General features: G+C 45.7%; 1 protein-coding gene across 1 annotated transcript in view; it reads left to right on the forward strand.

The window, feature by feature from the left end:
* The first annotated feature begins 2,902 nt into the window (after positions 1-2,902).
* The window catches only part of mrtfbb (myocardin related transcription factor Bb), a 22,690-nt gene continuing 4,780 nt past the window's right edge, over positions 2,903-20,812 (forward strand). Inside the window, exons 1-14 of the mRNA XM_070433747.1 lie at positions 2,903-3,465; positions 10,988-11,053; positions 13,698-13,753; positions 13,886-13,961; positions 14,330-14,494; positions 14,730-14,950; positions 15,269-15,415; positions 16,574-16,821; positions 17,246-17,408; positions 17,575-18,450; positions 19,550-19,717; positions 19,838-19,948; positions 20,051-20,111; positions 20,219-20,418. Coding sequence (XP_070289848.1) covers positions 3,309-3,465; positions 10,988-11,053; positions 13,698-13,753; positions 13,886-13,961; positions 14,330-14,494; positions 14,730-14,950; positions 15,269-15,415; positions 16,574-16,821; positions 17,246-17,408; positions 17,575-18,450; positions 19,550-19,717; positions 19,838-19,948; positions 20,051-20,111; positions 20,219-20,418 — 2,715 coding nt within the window. The 5' untranslated portion in view covers positions 2,903-3,308. The remainder of the gene's footprint in view (positions 3,466-10,987; positions 11,054-13,697; positions 13,754-13,885; positions 13,962-14,329; positions 14,495-14,729; positions 14,951-15,268; positions 15,416-16,573; positions 16,822-17,245; positions 17,409-17,574; positions 18,451-19,549; positions 19,718-19,837; positions 19,949-20,050; positions 20,112-20,218; positions 20,419-20,812) is intronic.

A 20,812-nucleotide genomic window follows, 5' to 3' on the forward strand; every position in this document is an offset into this window, starting at 1 on the left:
GCAAACAACCTCTCCTACTGAAATAAACCCTCTCCTTAGCTGCAAACAACCCTTCCTAGCTGCAAAACAAACCTTCTCCTAGCTGCAATAAAACCCTCATTCTAGCTGCAAAACAAACCCTCTTCTAATGAACAAGCCGAAACCCTCTCCTAGCTGCAAATAAACCCTCTCCTAGCTGCAACAAACCCTCTCCTAGCTGCAACAAACCCTTCTTCTAGCTGCAAATAAACCCTCTCCTAGCTGCAAATAAACCCTCTCCTAGCTGCAAATAAACCCTCTCCTAGCTGCAAATAAACCCTCTCCTAGCTGCAAATAAACCATCTCCTAGCTGCAAACAAACCCTCTCCTAGTTGTACCGTATATCAACTGAGTTAAGTAGCAGCTTTCTCATTTGTTTTCCCCATCTTGATAATGTGCCTCGTGTGGTAGAGAGCACAGACCTCATTGTGTAAAACTATCTTTGTCCTTCTTTTATTTTGAGGTTTTCTGGCACTGCTACTCATTACAAAGGACTATGGAGATTTATATGTGTGTTGTAGATAAATAACAATATTTCCATTTTGGACTGTGTCTTTATCCAGAGTCATCCTGCAACACAGCTGGTTCTCTTTTAACCCAGCATAACAGCCTGGAGACAGACAGGAGAAATGGGACTGGTGCCACTCCGTCCTCTGGGAGGCTGGAGCACGTTATAGAGAGAGAGAGAGTAGATTCTGCGTTGGGACGGAGGGCATGGAAGGATGATATGTTTGGCTCCATGGCACATCATTTCAGCATTTTGTTATCTCTGTGATTTAACCCATTGTGTTGCATAAATCAATCAGCAAACTGTAGGCTTTGCGTACGCTGCGATGGAATTGACTATTATATGAGGAAAGTGTTTCTGATGTGTTTTATGGCACCACTATCTGAAATAGGACATTCAAATGGGTGATAGGGGAAGTGGCACATCTGTCTGGTACGAGGTGCTAGAAATAACTGGTTTTGACATTCCATACAGTATATCACTTAAATGATTAGAATGATTTGGAATTGTGTATATATTTCCCCCCTCATCAAAATAAAAACAGCACACTTACTTCAATATGTATCTCCAAGCATCAGTTTACACGTCAAGCGGACATAAATATTCACATTCTTTCATCGCTTGCACTCTCTACCCTTAAAACCACATGTTCTGACATTCAAAAAGGTATTCTGTACTCGTGGTGTGAATTCAAGAGATGAACCATAATGACCTAGGCTAATGCTGAGATGTGCTAAACAGTTGCTTTGCTTACTCATGAGGAGCTGTGCCGAGTGCACGCTGAGATGGGAGGACTGGGCCCAGAATGCTGTCATTGTCCGTAGCCACGTCTCATACCTCTCCCGGTCTGCCAGCTCCCAGTGGGAGTCTACCAAGACTATCTTCAGCACTGAAACCGGAATGCATGAAGAAGAACAAACAAAGGTCCGTCTCAGTTTTAACACAGCTGGAGTTTGTTTTAGAGATGGAAGGTGCCTTGCAGCTCAGATGTCTTGGGTTTCTCCTTTTGCATGACAGGTTTCAGAAGCCAGACACTGTAGCAGCTATAGGGTAAGGCCATTTTATATTACTCTCTGGCACTTGAAGGGTAATGTTGTGTACACCTGAATCCCCTCTGTAGGTTGTTCTCCTGAAACAGACCAATGGTGGTTCCATTTCTAAGCAGCCTGGATCTGCACCACAGTCTGCCTCACGTTGCACATTCAGCATCTGTCACTGGCAGACGTAGAACAGGGCCACGTTCAGTTGTAAAACGTTCTCCAACGTTACGGATAGAAATTCCGTGCATAGAGCTGACGTTATTCCTTATTCAACACATACGAGAGGAATGTTTGTTCTACATAGCATATGTATATCTGAGCGTCCGGCTCTACACGCCCCAGCTGTGGAGCCTTGTGCCCAGCCTAAACTCTACAATGCTGTCTACACACTCCTTATCACACTCTTACTCTGGGATAAGAGCCACAGAAAGACGTGTATAGAACATATGGTTTTACATCTGTCCCTTGGCTGGAGCTAGGATGTTTGAAGGTTCTGTAGAAATGCTAATGATGTGATAGTCAAAATGAGCCAGGGACAGAAGCTGAGGTATAGCAGCTGTTCTAGCAGACAAAGTGAAGTTGTCAGGGTAGATGAAGGTTGTCGGTTGCAGGAGAGGATGAATAACTAAGGTCAAGGTGATGTACCGTTTGAAAGTAGTCAGAGGGATATAAGGTGGGTGGTACAAGGTGGTGTAACATTTTGGTAAGGCAACGCTAGGAAAGAGGAGAAGTCAGGATTTAGCTGCACTGCAGGCAAGGTTTGTCTCATCAATATTCTGACAGCATTGGGGCGGCAGGTAGCCTAGTGGTTAGAGCATTGGGCCAGTAACCGAAAGGTTGCTAGATTGAATTCCCGAGCTGACAAGGTAATAATCTGTCACTCTGACCCTGAACAAGACAGTTAACCCACTGTTCCCTGGTAGGCTGTCATTGTAAATAAGAATTTGTTCTTAAATGACTTGCCTGGTTAAATAAAGGATACATTTTAAAAATCATCCCTGAGGGAGTTTCTCTGGCAGGTACACATGTCTGCACTATTGATAGAAAGCTGTCTGTTGATGACCAGCAGATTTACTCTCTGGTCTCAGAGGAATGAGATAGGCTGCGGTTTACCAGAGATCACAGGCTTCCTCTAACTTCAATCAAACCCAATCTTGGTTTGGACAGATTGGAATCTTAGGCTGCATCAGATGGGGGTGATCAGTTCTTGGCCTGACAGTAAAGCTGAGATGTGTCTTGTGGACATGACCTTTTCTATAGTAAATAGTACATCCAGAATATGGGTTGATGAAGTGATGGTAGTAAGACCAAAAGGAAAGTGGAATCCAATGCTATACTAAACTTGGGAAATATATTACTCATTAGAACCGTACAATATTCTAAGACCTTTTACATCTGGTACATTCATCTGTTAAAATAAGTAATTTGGCTTTTAGCGTGATTCTTAATGACCAGCATCAGATTAAATGTTAACGTGGCACATGAATCTTTAACTTCATTGCTCCCTTCTGCTTCAGTTCCATAGTGATCTCCATGCAATCAACTGTTATAAGTAAAACTGTTATAAGTAAATGAAATTATTCAATTGGCAGCCAAGTTTGTCACATGATTAATAACTCCTGCTGTAAAATGACACAATGTTCCCATCTCCCCAGCAACAACTGACAACAGCAGCTCTATCTGCCCTGCTGGTTTCCAGGAGACCCGGCCTAGCTCCTCCTCCTGAGTCCTGAGGCTGCAGCATGGAGCCCCAGGGGAGTCTGGGAGTGGAGGGGRACTTCAGCCTGCAGCTGGCGCTGCTGGTRCCCAGTCTCCRGAGCGAGGCAGTGACCCACGAGCTGGARGATCTGACTATGCAGCCCAGTCCCAGCCTGCCGCCTCTCAAAGAGCGTAAGAACGGTGAGTAGTAGACCATTCAGTCACCTAGGTCAATCACCTAGGGCAGTGCTGCCCAACCCTCTTACTGGAGATCTACTGTCCTCTAGGTTTTCAGTCCAATCCTAATTTAGCAAATCCGATTCAGCCAGTTAAGGTCTTGTTGAGCAGCTAATTAGTAGAATCAGGTGTATTAAATTAGGGTTGGACTGAAAACCCACATGACGGTAGATCTCCAGGAAGAGGGTTGGGCAGCCCTGACCTAGGGCATGCATCTGAAATGGCACCCTATGGCCTAGCCTATATAGTGTCATATACTGATGTAGGATCTTACTTTGATCACCCTGTTTGTTGCAGGAAATTTCCTGCTCAGCAGGAAATGCAAACTTGGCTGCCAATTGAATAGTGTATTCGAGGTTTAAAAAGGCTTCTAAAGTTAGTCATTTCCACTTTGCATACCTAATTTTCCTTTTGTAATTGCATACCTAGTATCAGGAGGATGAGTGGTGAAAACACAGAGGGTGAATCAATTGTACTTGATTCCTTGCATCCTCTCTCATTGCCTCCTCAAAATGCATTGAAGCAGGTCCGAGGCTCTGACAAATCAAGGAAATCTGACCCAGAGACTCTGGTTTCTACGTCATCCATCAGAGAGCGAGCCTGCCCTGACAGTGAGAAAACAAACTCCTCTCCAGTCCAGAGAGATGTGTTTGTGGAGAGAAGTGGGGAATTAGACTGGAATTGCATCTGGAAGCCAACACATAATCACAGCTTGAACGGTTCCTGACATCAAGTCCCAAAGTCAGTCCTCTCCTTGGGCCACTAAGTGTTCTGTTTGTTGGTTGCTCTTAGAAAAGCAGCTTTTTAGGGGGGCGTTATTAATGAGTTAAATATGATAAATTAGATGCAGATCCGGATGAACAGACTTCAACAAAAGTCAATGAACGGGTTGAGCCTCTAGTATAACTTTTCACTAATGATGAATTCCTTGCTAATATTTCCCAGTGCATTTTCCTTGAAATTGTGGACCTTCAGTATCTTGAGATCTCCTCTGTTATCTCACTCTCCTAACCCTCTGGTTCTCACAACCACAGCCAGAACCCCAGTCTGGAAATATTCCCCTGGCATGTGAACCAGAGTGAGGGGTAGCACTGGTGTGTCTGGTGGGCAGGCTGGCACTCACCCACCCTGAGTGGTACCCTGACATTTTCCCAGTCCCTAGAGAGGGCACAGTCAGGGATGGAGGGTATGGAGTGGAGACCACTGGTCACCCCAACCTTACTGCCCAAGAGACAGACACTGGGAGAACTCAAATGTGTTGCACTCTACGCTTTGTTGATGATGTGATGATGTAGTGGAGATTTTTGATTTTGTTCAGTTTCAAAATGCATGCCTCTGGCCAAGTTTAATCTCTCGTGTACTGACCCTTACTACCCTCCCCTCACAAGCCCATCCCTCAGAATTCCGACTGGGACTCGACTCAGACTATGATGTCTTTTATCACCAGGATAATAGAGGAAGTTCGCTGTTTGTTTTCTCTTCTGGTTAATGTCTGATTGATCATTTCCAATGCAGCCCATGTGATACACGGGACCCAACATTTTTGTATTGATAGCGATGCACATTGGACGTCATACTATCCATGATATAAGTGTTTACTCCATACAGTATGCGCTTGTGGAGGCCCTTGACATTGCAACATCAACACACCCCTTTAGTGGGGAGCTCTCATTGGCCAGTGTCTCTGCTTGGTACTCCATCTTGTGCCACTCTCTGTATTGTTTGCCACTTTCTTCTTGCTCTGGGCTGCAGACACATTGATCCCATCGCAGGCCAGGTCTGAGCTCCATGAATCCCTCCCCACCAGGGCTCTTTCTCCCTCCCTGGGCCCCAGCAGGAGCTGACACAGTCAGGCACGTCACAGGGAGCATCTGGGGCGTCTAGAGCACAGACTGCATCCTGTCTTTCTTCCTAAGAGGAAGACCCCTGTGGTGGATTCACCTGCACAACAGGGGCTAGAATCAAGATCAGGACCGGCTCTATAAAGGAGCTTTAAGCAGCATTCCTAATCCATTTGAACACATGGTACCGGCCAGTCATTTCCTTTCGGGTCTGTATCTTTGTTAGTGTCATAATATGACTACAGCTGTTTATCTAGACATTAAGTTTGCAGCTGTGTCATTTTATAGTATTGTAAGGTTAACACGTTCATGAGTGTTCCCAAGTCGTCCTTGAACATTGACATGGGTGAATATACCAGGGTGAAATGGATTGGAATGGAAATAGAAGCAGCATGCCAGTTCATGTTGGCTGCCCTCTGCCCTTTAACCTGCAGTGTTAGGGAGTAGGGAGGGACACACGTGTCTGGACTTCAAGCGTATGACTCATACTTCCTGTATGTGAATGCTAACCGGCTGGAAATGACCGGAAATGACCACCTATTCATCTGTTATCACTCTTCGGTGTTCTCTCATCCCTGTTGTCCCTTTAGAAGTCTCCTCTGGGTGGGTGATATTTCTCTTTGCTGTTATTTGTTCTCGGACACAGAGACCAGATTGATATATGTTCTCCTAGTCAACATTGTGAAGGAGACAGGGTTGAATGCAACCCCCTCCTATTTCTAATGTTTACATTTAATCTATTTTGTTTGAAATCCGAAAGAAAATATTGATACTTTTCCCTTATGTCAATATTAGTCAGCAACAGCTACGGTCGGGTCTACACAAATGAAAACAATAGATAAGATTGTATTAATGTCATGTTTGTGCTTTGAGTGTAGTGTTGTAGTCGAAATAGTGAAATGAAAATGATGGCAATGACAAGAATGTGCTAAATGTCAGAAATACACTTTACAACTGGGAAAAGTGACAAAGATAAACATCAATGTCCCAGGGGCCTCAGCATGTTTGTTTTTGTCATTCTTATCCAGTGACACAACATGGTATGAAAATCGACTCCCGGCTCGTTTTCTCATGGAGCTTTTCATCCTCGCACTCAAAAGTCACAAATACTCAATGTTTTTGGGCCAAGAAAGACACAAGAAGTTAAAATGACATTTCAATACAATCATGTAGTTAGCATACTTCATGATTTGGTTGAAAGTATGACTTACTTTTATAGACTTTTAGGACAGTAGTTGGTTTAGTCAAAAGGTTATATTGTTCTCTGTGTTGTTTTGGTAATTAAAGTAGCTTGACTCAATGTTTTTTATTCTAATGAGGCTAGTGTTGAAAGAGCAGAGCACTGAGAGCAGAGCAGAGTGACCCAGCAGGGGTTAACAGTGGCTCGTCTGTCTGTGTTCCCTCCTCCTCCTGACTCTTACTGGCTGAGCCCAGCCAGAGCATGAGTGAGCGCACACTCGCTCCCGCTGAGACCAACACAAAGACAGGCAGAGAGAGATTGGAGAGACTGGAGAGAGAGGGAGGGACTGTACGTACCAGACTGTGAGAAACAGTTCTCTTACCATACGCTCCTAGCTGGGTGTTTCCCCTCATTACCAAACCCTCATGCTGGTCCTCGTTCCTCACTGCCCTGATCACTCCATGGGACTCCAGACCCGGCCGCTAAGCGACCCGGCTCTCTCCTCCTCTATGGCGTGCCTCGACGTGGAGACCCCCGCCGTCTGCAGGGGTAAATTTAAATCAGGTGCCCCTGTCTCTCTCTGTCTTTGCTTTTCTCCCTCCTCATTCTTTCACTCTCTCTTTCTATCGCTTACCTTTTCACTCTTTCTTCCTCTCTCTGCTAGGTAGCATCACTACGTTGTTGGCATGAAGCCCAGTATCAACATAAATCAGTTTCCATTTTGGTTTCCTCTACGGTTGTCTCCAAAAATGTTGTGTGTTTTAGGACTTTTTAACTACAGTATATTCTCCCTAGAAGGCAAATAGTTGTTAAAGTTCTCAGTAAAATAATGGAGTTACAGTGAAATGTGTATGGGCTTTATGTCTGCTTTTCAGTCGACGTGATTACCTTGAATGAAATGCAACTTTACAGCTACTTATAGGCCTTGACCAACTTGACCAACGGCAGGGATGTCAGAGTAATGTGTACTGATTCATTGATGATAACACCTTGACTCTGGGCTAGGACAGAGACAGAGAACCCCACCAGGAAATGATAGGGCATTACAGAACAAATAGCTATTAAATGACGTCCAGCATCCGTTTGAGACTGGATTAACAGCACCACAATAGTTTAAAGAGTTGTTGTTTTCTATTAGAAACAAAGTCAAAATGAGGGAGGAGATGAGGCCAGAATGAGGGAGGGGACTAGGGAGGTGGGTTTATATAGCGTATCAAATTATTAGGATCCTTAAACCCAGGACTCTGTGTTCACTTCTTATGGTGACAAATAACTACAGAGCTCAGTGTTACCCTCAGGCTATCAGCTAAGCATGATGTCACCACTTAGTTAGTACCTTTTCCTGAACAATGGCATTCTCCTGTACAGTATGTTACCTGGGAGGAATAGCCCCCAGTGAAATGCTAAACCTGGAAATACTGTTGCTCCACATTCTGTTTGTGATCTGCATACTGTTACAGGGCAGCTCCTGATAGTATTAGGTGTTTCAAAGAACAACTTGGTGTGTAAAGAAAAGGTGATATGACTCTATTACCTGGCTTCAATGTAGGTCATATTTAAAAGGTATTGTGTCCCCTCGGGTCATGGGTGTAGAATCGTGCTTGGATGAGTTGGATGGATCTGCCAATGTTTTATTCCTTATCTATCTTCGAGCATACATCAAACAACAAACTGACTCAGAGTGAATGAGCATTTGCAAGGGCATGGAGCACAGCTGAGCTGCAAGGAGAATACTGTATATTTCCAGCTGTAATGTCAACATAGCTTATGTCAGTGTCAGACTGTTTCTATAACAGTGTAGCCATAACAAAACAGATTCTCTTTTATATTTACGCAGATTGTTTTTAGGAAAAAGTCAGGCCAAGAGATCTAACGGTAGACTTTGTCCAGAGATGAGTTTTGTTGAGACGAACATAGGCAGGGGATTAGAGATAGAATCAGGAGACAGGGATTTTAGTAAAGGCTATGTACACTCTGAGCTTTGTGAAGTACCTCTGTTTATGTTGTGCTGGAGAGCAGGGGAGTACAGCCGACTTGCCTCACACAGAGGTCAGCCAGGGTTCACTGAGAACAGCACTATTGACATCGGTCAAACAAAATGTAAGGAGCACCTCAGGCATGGGCTGTACTGCCACGTTGATGTCAAGAATAACAACTTGAAATGGCAGTATTGTTCTCTTAAATCGTCAATTATCCTTTAGCATTCTTTTCCAGTCCAGTCAAAGTGGATAATATGAATATTGAAACCAACCAATGGTAATTCTCTCCTATCTTCCAGAATGATCTATCTGTGTCGGTGCCCCCCTGGTGTGCAGGTTGACGTGTATTGTCATGAGTCTTGTCCTGGAGGCAGCACTGAGCGATTTCCCCTTAGATAGGCGAGCTGCAAAGTCACAATTTTGTAAAAATGAATAAAAAACAAACATGAGCTGTTAATTTAAAGTTAGGGTTAGCAGTGTGGTTAAAGTTAGGGTCAAAATCTGATTTTATGTCTTTGTGGCTGTTCCAGCTAGTGACCACTGCAGAACTTCCTCCAGAACAAGATTCATGAGAAAAACGCTAACCTGACCCTGGTGTGAACGTGTAATGGGAACCATGGATAGGGAGCAGGAACACAGTGTTCTGAGCCCTGGAGGCGCAGAGGGGCTTGAAAAAGTTATGGGGGGCTCTGAGAATGGACTCAGTTGCTCCCCTGCCTTGGCTCCCTGGGACTCTCTGTGCTCCTCTGTCCACCAGTGGGAGCGGTCCCCCCCCCACTCTGTACAATGCTTTGGGTTCCAGTCCCGGCCCCCACCCCCATGCCACCTCCAGACTCCATGGTTCCCAGGCCTTCTTCTCACAGCTGCCCAGTTTATTTTAGCTGGAGTGAGTCACGTTGGCCTGGTCAGACGCAGTGACTGTCCCAGGGGACTAGAGCAGAGCAGGCCTGGGTGTGTGTGTAGTATGTAGTGTTTAGTGTGTATGTGTGTGTGTGTGTGTGTTTGACTGTGCATTGACCATCTGGCCATAGCCAATGAGCAGTCTACTCCAGCAGCAGTCCGACCTCACTATGAACACAGTGCCTTGGTGACGATAAGGGCCCCAACGTTCTTCACAGCGCCGCGTCGTTCGTCACCATCAACCGTCACCTTCCTCTTCAAATATTTTTGCTGAGGATCACTGTTATTCCACTGAAATAACACGTCCACGCTCGCCTGTTTATAACATGTTTAAACTGGGCCCACATTGCAGTTTATTATGATAGAAAAATAACATTGGGTGCCGTCCAAGGATTTGGAGCCTCCTGCATAAGAGGCCTTCTTGTCTTTTTATGTTCCAAGGACTTGGATCAGTGCTTACCGCTCCAAAACAAGACTACACATCTCACTTTTTATGGGGCGGCACTTACAAAAGAGACCGAGTTCACTCAGTCCTGGGATGACATCATCTCCAACTCGGAGGTGACTCGGACAAATGAACATTGCACTGTAATTAGTCTTCAGGGTTTGTTATTTCTACAGTGGTACTTGAGAAAGACTCATCCCTTGCCTGTGTCTATCTATGTTTGTATTTCAAGTTGAACATCTATGTAAAGTTACCTCTGCATTTGCATCCCAGTCCGTCCTCAGTATGTCCTTGTCTTCACTTTATTTGAAGAGAGCTTGTAAAGCCCATGTAATCGCTCGAAAGTAAACTCACAGTGCCAAGAAGAGTGTTATTACTAGTTGTCTGGTAGGTTAACCATGGAGAAAGTCTGTAGGCTGTCTCTATAGGATGTATTAGGTGGAGGAACAGGACTTCCTGTTTTGTTCTGGCTGGGCTGTGACGTGGCATGTCAACACAAATTGGTGACTCGTCAATTTTTCCAGGTCCATTACACAGTTTTCTTCTTCATAACGAATCGTGTCCAGTACACAATGTTCTTTATAAGGAATTCCAATTTGTTGTGGATAAAGTTAGCTAGGTGGCTAACGTTAGCTAGGCTAGGGATTAAGGTTAGGAGTTAGGGTTAGGGGTTAAGGTTAGGGATAGCTAACATGCTAGCTAAGTAGTTAAAAAGTAGTAAGTTGTTACAAAGTTGCTAAAATGTAAAAGTTGTCCATTATGTGAGTCGAATATGCAACGCTTGGGTTGCTAGACCTTCACATTATATGCCCACCTATCCTCCCCAACCAACCTCCCTCCGCAACCAACCGCCTTTATCTGTGGGTTGGGTGTGTAGTAGAACTGGGTGTACAAAATCCATATTGCGATAAATTGGCAGAATTTTATAACATGGATGTGCACCAGTGACTGGTATCGATCATTTTCAGTTCATCGTCCCAGCTCTAGGAGGTAAATGGAGGGTCGTCTGCACCTGGTCCCAGATATGTTTATGCTGTCTTGCTAACTCCTACGGTCATTGGCGTGACGGCACAAACAGATCTGGGACCAGGCTAGTTGGGCATAGGTTGAACTCTAACCTATCTCTGCTTCTCTCCCACAGTCCTCCAGCGCCGCCTGCAGCAGAGACGCACACGTGAGCAGCTAGTGGAGCAGGGCATCATGCCACGTGAGTATAACCACTGAGCATTGGGCACCGCCACTCTCAAACCACCAAGGATTTAATATACTGTAACTCACCTCTACCAGAGTTAAGGTTATTGGTCTGGCATGTAGGAAAATTATAACTGCACCCACACCACAGTCATTAAAGTGGGTCTTGGTTCCAGAAAGCTCTCAGAAAATAAATGTCATACAATTATTACCTAAATTAATACCATAGATTGAACTACGTGCTGTCTGATTTGCTACTATTATGACAACCATACAGGAGTGGAATTCTGCCACCACTGATGTCTCGACCACCCTCCACCACAACCTCGTCATGATGTTTGTAGAATAAATAAATACTCGGAATGGTCCAAGGTCTTAACCCACAGTGAGGCATACATCGGTGGCCAGTGGCATACCAGAAACCAAAAGGCATACTGAAAACTTCCACATCCAGCTCTCGAAGTCAGCAAAGTGGAGCAGAATCCTTCCTTTTGCTGCCCTTACTGGATTAGTCTCTCTGGGAGCCAGTGGGTTGCAGACTAGAGCAGACAGACTGATAAGAAATCAGACAGCAGACAGACACAGAGAGAGGGAGAACAGTGGTGTAGCTAAGTTATTTGTGGCTAGAGCCGCAGGAGCCCCAGACCAGAGCCCTCTCAGTGCTGGGAGTGTGCTCTGTCTTGTCTTGTCCAGCCCTAAGAGGCCTCCTCCATGTGGACTCTAAGCTCCTCTTATTAGGCTCCACAGTCAGAGCTGTATGAGTCAGCGACTGGGCCTGTGCTGGAGGTCAGTAACCCCCACTTCGGCACTAGCACAGGCAGCACAGGAACCTCCCAGCCAGCGACACTGGGTAAATCGCTCTGGTTCTCCCACACAGAGGACTTACAATAGGTATGCGTGCCAGGGCTTGGGTGACGCTCAGGAATGCTTAGCTCTGCTCCTCTGAGTTTGACACACTCACTCTGACTAAGAAGAACCACTGGTCAGTGTGTGTTCAGACCTCAGTGTGTGTGTGTAGAGAGCAAACAGTGCTTGTGTTAGYTAGAGGTGACTAATGGGTGTAGCCGTGCCATGCCAACAGCAGGATAAGTGTGTCTGATGAAATCAAAGTCTCGGCCTGACTGTCTCACTAGTTGGATGAGTGGAACATTCAGAGACATCCTGTCTTACTCCCGTCAGCTATTGTGTAGTAGCAAAGTCATCCTCTCTTCCAAAGAAATAACAGACATTATTGTCTCTCCTTGTTGTCGTCAGCTTGTCATCGAGTACAACTACATAATGTCTCAAATATGACATTTCAGGAGGACAAGTTTACCTTTTACCCATGAGAAGATATAGGTAGATACAGTGAGCTCCAGAAGTATTGGGACAGTGACACATTTTGATTGTTTTGGCTCTGTACTCCAGCACTTTGGATTTGAAAAGATACAATGACTATGAGGTTAAAGTGTAGACTGTCAGCTTTCATTTGAGTTTTTTTATCCATATCTGGTGAACCGTTTAGAAATGACAGCACTTTTTGTACATAGTTCCCCATTTTAGGGGACCAAAAGTATTGGAACAAATTCACTTATATGTGTATTAAAGTAGTCAAAAGTTTAGTATTGGATCCCATATTCCTAGCACGCAATGACTACATCAAGCTTGTGACTACAAACTTTTTGGATGCATTTGCTGTTTGTTTTGGTTGTGTTTTTGATTATTTTGTGCCCAATAGAAATTAATGGTAAATAATGTATTGTGCCATTTTGCAGTCACTTTTATTGTAAATAAGAATATAATATGTTTCTAAACACTTCTACATTAATGTGGATGCTACCATGATTACGGATAATCCTGAATAAATCATAAATAATGATGAGTGAAAAAGTTAGAGGCATATAATAAACACCCCCACCCCCCCAGTAAAAAAAGAACCTCCCCTGTTATTGTAATGGTGAGAAGTTAGCATATCTTGGGGATAGGATATTTGTGCGTCTGTAACTGTCTCACTCATCATTATTCACGATTCATTCAGGACTATCCGTAGTCATGGTAGCATCCACATTAATGTAGAAGTGTTTAGAAACATATTCTATTCTTATTTACCAATCATTTAAATTGGGCACAAAATAATCTGAAACACAACCAAAACAAACAGCAAATGCATCCAACAAGTTTGTAGAGTCACAAGCTTGATGTAGTCATTGCGTGCTAGGAATATGGGACCAAATAATAACATTTTGACTACTTCAATACACATAAGTGGATTTGTCCCAATACTTTTGGTCCCCTAAAATGGGGGGACTGTGTACAAAAACTGCTGAAATTTCTAAACGGTTCACCCGATGTGGATGAAAATACCCTCAAATTAAAGCTGACAGTCTGCACTTTAACCTCATAGTCATTGTATAATTTCATACGGAGCCAAAACAACAAAACATTGTCACTGTCCCAATACTTTGGGGTGGCAGGTAGCCTAGAGTTTAGAGCGTTAGGCCAGTAACCGAAAGGTTGGTGGATCGAATCCCCGAGCTGACAAGGTAAAAATCTGTCGTTAACACACTGTTTCTAGGCCGTCATTGTAAATAAGAATTTGTTCTTAACTGACTTGCCTAGTTAAATAAAATAAAAATACTTTTGGAGCTCACTGTATATGATGTTGATCTTCCCTCCCATAGCACTGAAATGCCCTGCTGCCTTCCACGAACAGATCCGCAGCCTGCAGAGGTCCAGGGTAAGACCTCACAAACTCATCTCACTCGCACTAGTGTTCATTGTACTTCATTGAGATAAAAACACACTATCACATACATATGCCATTCCATATCATCTCGATTAAATGTAGTTTTATGTTGTTTTCTTACAGACTGAGAACTTCTTGAAGCACAAAATCCGCAGTAGACCTGAACGTTCAGAGCTGGTCCGCATGCACATCCTGCAAGGTAACCTCACTGCCATGTACTGTATGCTTTATGATAGGCTGTAGAGAAGACAGATGATACGGAGCATACTCAGCGAGCAACAGAAAGTACATGCACGTTTAGCTGGCCAAGTTAGCTCTCAGAAGAGAGATGATGACGGAAGAGGAGGATCCTGTGAAATTGTTTCCCTCCCTATTGGATACAATCCATAGGATATTAAATATTCACAACTTGAGATGTTACAATCAGTTGTCCGATTGATTGTCTTTGACGTATGAGGACATACCACCTTAAACAGTCTCCACTGTGAGACACACAGTAGTAGAACAGTACTGTTGTGAGTTCTAGGTAGACTAGCAGTTACTGATGAGTTGCTGTCTGTCCCACAGAGACCCATGCGGTGCCCTCACTGCAGGCTACTCAGATGATGCTGAAGAGAGCCAGGCTGGCTGATGACCTCAATGAGAAGCTGGCCCAGCGACCCGGCCCCATGGAGCTGGTGGTCAAGAACATTCTGCCTGTAGAACCCAGCCTCGTCAAGGACGACGTCACCGGTAGAGATCACTCTTCACTTTATACATTATTATTTCCAGGCTAAGGGCGAAGTAGCTCATTCAACTCCCACTCCCTGCATATTTGTATAGTGTAGATTTCTGAAAGTGCCTATTACGACTAACACAGCACTGAGACATTTCCAGTGACTACCATGAGAAACAACTTMGTACAAACCTCTCTCCATTGGTCTACTTGTAATTAATAAGCTGTGYTTTTGCACGTGTTACGTTGCAGATCCCCCAGACAGTGAGGTGGAGAATGACTTCCCCAAGACGAAAACACYGGATGTGTACAACTTTGACGAGGACAGCAGCGACGCCCTGTCCCCAGAGCAGCCGGCCAGCCAGGAGTCCCAGAGCTCCTCTGCCCCCTCACCCTCCCCCAGAACCCCCAGAGTGACAGAAGCCCCTGTTGCCCTCTCCACCTCCCCACCGACCAGCTCCATCACCATGAAGGTAGGTCCAATCGCAGTACCTCACCTATAAATACCTTAAATTGTGTTGTTATGGTATGACTAACAGCGTAAATATTTTATATTTCTACATTTTGGGCCTAAATAATAGTCTCCCATTGCACCTGCCTGTTGTATATCAAATTCTGCTTGCTAGAAAATATTCTTTGCCTCCTGTTTTCTGTTAGACGACATCCATCTTTTGTTAGTCTTTTTCCAGTTGCTCTGCCCTTGTGGCTTAGTGTGGGAAGGGGATTTACAGGCCTCTGTTCCCCTCCTTACTGAACGGGCCATGTGGTTTCTATCTGTCTCTTTATCTCAGCACTGCCCACCTACCTCCCAATCCACAACAGACTTCTTCAACTTCTCTCATGTCTCCACCAATGAGCATCAGAACAATCGCCTGGTGACCACGCCTCAGCCAATCACCATTGTTGCCCCTCCAAAGCCGGGGCCCATGTTAGTAAAGGTGAGCAACAAACTTGAAAGAAAGTGATGTCATATCACATGATGGAGAGTACTTGAACCTTGTGGCAAAGGTATGGTAAATCATGGCAATGTGCAAAGMTGTACATTCAATGCAAATATTAAACATACATTTGTTTATAGCGTTTAGCTGAGCACGTTACAAGCTATAACCAAACTTTTCTGTCTCTTGGTACAGAAAGCTATTTATTTCATCAATGACGATGTTTTGGTTCCTTTTTGATCCCAGTTAGCTGAGCAAGCTTTTCCTACAAACACTAAATATACCCCGTAAACATGAAAGTCACCTCTGATATTTRACTCTCTCTCTCTGATCTGTTGTGGTTTTCATGCTGCTTCCTTTGGAACTGTAATCAGAGATAAGAAGTCAGGGGAGGACAAACACTKGGGCTGTGTTCGGTCACWGTGAAAGARCCCGTCAGTGCAGGCAGAGACSAGTCSAAASTGATGGTTCGGCCAATTCAAATRWGGTTCAAAGCACAACRAGGCCTGGAGGARTTTTTCACAAATCCATGGACTTAAACTGCCAGCCGCTCTCAGTCTTCAATTAAGGTTAAGTGACAGGCTTTCTCTTAGCCTTCAGGGCATAAAGGATGGAAGCAAGGGAGTAAAGCAATAACTTGGGCATTTGTCACAGTCCATTACACTCAGAGCAAATTCATATTTTCTGAACTCTGCCCCTCCCGTGTTGAAGAACAGGGGGGAACACATTCGAGGCTGTGTGTTTGCATAAACCAACTTGAATTGGTGTTTATGGCTTGCATGCATATTTTTATGGCTTGCATCTACCTCTCAAATGCCAAGCCATTTAATGTGTATCCTGTAATTTASTTACTGAACAATAAGGGTCACCCCACATCCCTTTCCACATTCCATTTCCCCATCCGGTCTTTCTCACTGTGCGTTATCACAATGTCCCACATATTAATTTGATACTACAGTATGAAGTGGACACAATTTCATGTACAAGCCTCACAATACTGGCAAGATGTTTAGACGTTATCCATAACAGTCAGAACACTAAACATGTCCACAATCCACTCAGTGAGATGAACCTTTGAAGTTTTCAGTGAAAACGTTTCACTGCTGCTCCCGGATAGTATCCAGTAGTTTGTAACCGTTCTTCTTTTCCCCTGTGCAGCAAAGCCAACCAAAGACACCCAATGACAAGAGCCGCAGTAAGAAGAATAAGGATCCCAAACCGCGGGTGAAGAAGCTAAAGTACCACCAGTACATCCCCCCGGACCAGAAACAGGAGGCCAACGAGGCCCCCATGGACTCAGCCTACGCCAGGCTACTGCATCAGCAGCAGCAGTTCCTCCAGCTGCAGATACTGAGCCAGCAGCAGCAGCACTATAACTACCAGACCATCCTGCCTGCCCCACTCAAGTATGGCCCGCTGTAAAATGGACATTGGGATGTTATGTGTTACCGCAGCTTGCATACTATAGGCCAAGTAATGTGGCTAGCCCTCACATTCTAGTTGCAGTTTWATTGACTGACAGCTTTGTGTTGAGGGCGGTTAGTACATCATCACTACACCTGGAGGGCAAACATTGTTTCCTTTGAACAATGGGATTCAAGCAAACAATCCTCTCCCTAACAGAATAAGTCCACACCTGGATAATAGTGATGTAATCTGACACATCTGTTTCCTGCACAGCTTCTGTTTGGCTTAGATATTTAGTATTCCTGTGTGCATTGTCCCGGACGGAGACCGTTGGTTGTGAATGATGGGACATACAGGAAACTCTTTCTCCCATCCAAACTAAACCCAAACTAAACCCTCCTCCTGTTGTTTGTGTTCCTACAGGTTGATGGAGGGTCAGAACAGCTGCTCCAACGTGTCTCTGAGTGGCAGCAGTCTGTCCAGTCCCATCATGGTCTCTCTACCCAGCGCTGCCCCAGCACGGTCTAACCAAACTCTGACAAACCGCAAGCCTGGTGTCCTACCTGCCAACCTGGACGAAATGAAGGTGAAGCTCACTCCTGCTCCGTACAAACATAGATTTTCACTATATGATAGATATATTAAAGGGCAGAGCGCAGCCCCTAGGCAGTGACCTGTTGTATGGAGATTTAGTGAGAGGGCTTGTCTTTTGTTATGATGACTCATGACTGTTCATTATCCCTGGCCGGTAGGTAGCTGAGCTGAAGATGGAGCTGAAACTGCGAGGTCTTCCGGTGTCTGGCACCAAGACTGACCTGATAGAGAGACTAAAGCCTTATCAGGAGATCCCCAGCAGCCAGGCTGCCACTGCCATGGAGCTGACAGGCCACACAGGGGCCCCACAGCCTGAGAGCATGAGCTCCACACCCCCTGTGTCCCCCGCGCCCTCGGAGGTCTCCAGCCTGGGCATGGAGGAGGCTGGGATGCCAGGAGCTCTTTCCCCAGCTCGGCCCACTCMTTCTGGGTCGTCTCCCCACCAAGGCCGCCTGGAGGACAGCCCAATGGAGACCAGAACCTCAGMGAAGGACCAGCGACTGCACGAGAAGGAGCGTCAGATCGAGGAGCTGATGAGGAAGCTGGAGCAGGAGCAGAGGCTGGTGGAGGAGCTGAAGATGCAGCTAGAGGTGGAGAAGAGGGGTCTGCCCAGCCCTCCAGCCCCCATGGCCCTGGCCCAGGTCAAAGAAGAGGGCAGGGCCGCCTCAAACTGCTCTGCCTCTGCRCATAGCCCACTAGCAGTGGTGAAACAGGAGGAGCCCAGCTCAGGCCAGGTRCAGACRTCCCCCCTGCCTCAGTTCTTCATCAGCCACCAGCAGGTGCMTCAGGTCCTCAGACAGCCCCAGCCTCAGACYTCGCTRTCTGGCCAGCCTGGRACACAGATCCTGCTGCCTGTCTCCMTGCCCACCAGCACTGCCACCATYCAGCTACCGAACAACAGCATTAAGCTGCAGGTCAGAGAGCCSGTCCTRCAGACCACAGTTAGCACTACAGCTCCAGGCCTCATCCAGAAAACAGAGGCCTCAGCACCCCACCACCACCAACACACCACCCAGACCCAACCCATGGCACAGGTGAGAATATATGGTTTAATTGACTCCAATCCCATATTTAGAGTGGGATATTCCCCAAGCTACTGTCTGCAGACACCATTTTACCCACCTGTATTGTAGTGTCTCTATGTATTGTGTTATAGTACTCTCCATGGGCTGTGTGCTGCACCAAACCATAACTAAATAAATTGCTGTCTGGTCTGTGGATGAATTGTTCCACTGAATAAATTGCACATCCTGTTTTTGTGCCCTTTTTCTGGGATAACACCATTTCCAGAGACACTTTATAAATCGCTGGTTACATTCTATTGTGATGGGCCGGCCTAATCACATTTCTTAGGGCATTAGCCGTGTTTTGAAAGCAGAGAGTCTCCCTCTCCAACTTCTTTAATATTCTCTTCTCTGGGTGATTTATCTAGTGTGTTGCCAAGGTAATAGCAGGCCTGGCCAGGGTGATGAATTCCTCTCCTAGTCACATCAAAAGGAGGGCCGGAGCCTGTCTAAGCTCCGGTTACTGGAGCAGGTGCTGACTGAYGGCCAGGCAGACAGCACACTAGACTACGCTGTCTGCTCTAGCCTCTATAGGACCAGACCTGGGTTCAAATAGCATTTGTTTTCCTTCAAATACTTAAGCTGTGCTTGACTGGGCCTGCCTGACAAAAATTAAACCAATTGAATAGTCCCAAAAGTGCACACTCCGTCCATCTGTCACTCAAATGCAAGCTCAAGCAAACACTACTTAATTGAAAGATGTCAAATACTATTTGAATCCAGGTCTGCAGAGCTGCACTGGGCCGAATCAACAGCCAGCCAGAATTAGCAACAGCAACTGCAGTACAACACTCATTGAAGAAGGCTCTCACACCCAGAAACACACTGCTTTGTGTTGCACTGCACTGATACCCCACAGCCCATGCCTTTTATTGTGTCCCTAGAGATTGTGTACTACCACATGATAATACATAAACACTTTTTATTCCTCCCAGAGAGAGTGTGTACCCTGTCCAACCACTGTGTGCCTTCTAAGGGAGGGTGTGTACTACTACAGCTGACCAGTATTTATCTGCCCCAGAAGGAGTGTGTACCACGGGGTTAACCACTGTTCATCATTCCTCTACAGACGACAGTCCCACTGTGCACCACCACCACCTCAGGCTCTGGGTTCCAGTTCAGAGCAGGCCCAGGTCAGACAGAGATCCCCCAGTGTTTCCTAAACACTTCCCCAGGGAGCAGGTCCCCTGCCAGGGCCTCGTCCAACCAAGCAGTCCCCAATGGTCCAACAAACAAGGTATTGTTTAAATACTGCATTATATCCACATGTATTAATTTAGTTGTGTTGAATATGTGAACCGCATAGGTTGTTTAGAGCTTATAGGGATTAGATCACATTGTTTTTTCTGTCCATCAGTCCCCCTCTGCCTGCCAGCCCAACTTCTCAAACCACGTCCCCAGGAATAAGGACCCGCCACGCTACGAAGAGGCTGTTAAACAGACGCGCAGAATGCAGACTGCTGCACAGGTAATAGAGCTTTTATAACACCCTACTACAACACACTGGACTGACCTGCTAGGTCTGTTAGGTGTTGAGGCAGGTATTGACTGGTCTTTATTGTCTATGCAGGTACCCACTGCAATCAGCCAGCACATGGACGACCTGTTTGACGTGTTGATCGAGAGTGGAGGTGAGAAAAATATTTGACTGTGGTTGGGGTCTCCTCCTCTCCATTAAGACAGCTGAGTCCCTCCCTGGCCATGAATCCATCATCTCCCATGTTCTTTTCTTCTACAGAGATCTCCCCATTCATCAGACAGGACCCTTCCTTTCCAGACAAGCTACTTCCTGTGACCGCCAGCGTAACCACCCTGCCCTTCAACACRGTGCTATCCCGCCCCCCGCCCCAGATCCAGGTGGCCCGCCCACCCGCCCCCACCCTTAACCCACCGGCCCCACCCAGCCTGACAGCCCTGGCCATAGACAACCAGCTGGAGGCCTTCCTGGAAGGCACAATACTGAAAACCCTGGTCTCTATAACGAACACAGGTACTGAAACCCTGGTCTCTATAATGAACACAGGTACTGAAACCATGGGCTCGTATAACGAAAACACAGGTACTGAAAACCCTGGGTCTCTATAGATGAACACAGGTACTGAACCCTGGCGCTCTAATAATGAACATAGTTACTGAAAACCATCGGTCTCTATAATATGACAATAGGTACTGAAAACCAAACAGGTACTGATGGGCTCTATAACGAACAACAGTGTTATCCTGAAACCAACACAACCCTTCGATACTACATGCAGCCTCAGTCTATCCCGCCCCCCCGCCCAGATCCTGTTGGTGTTGGTCGCTCCGCCACCCTCGCCCCCACCCTAACCCC

This window comes from Salvelinus sp. IW2-2015, linkage group LG20 (assembly GCF_002910315.2).
Source record: "Salvelinus sp. IW2-2015 linkage group LG20, ASM291031v2, whole genome shotgun sequence".
In the NCBI taxonomy this organism is placed as follows: Eukaryota; Metazoa; Chordata; class Actinopteri; order Salmoniformes; family Salmonidae; genus Salvelinus; species Salvelinus sp. IW2-2015.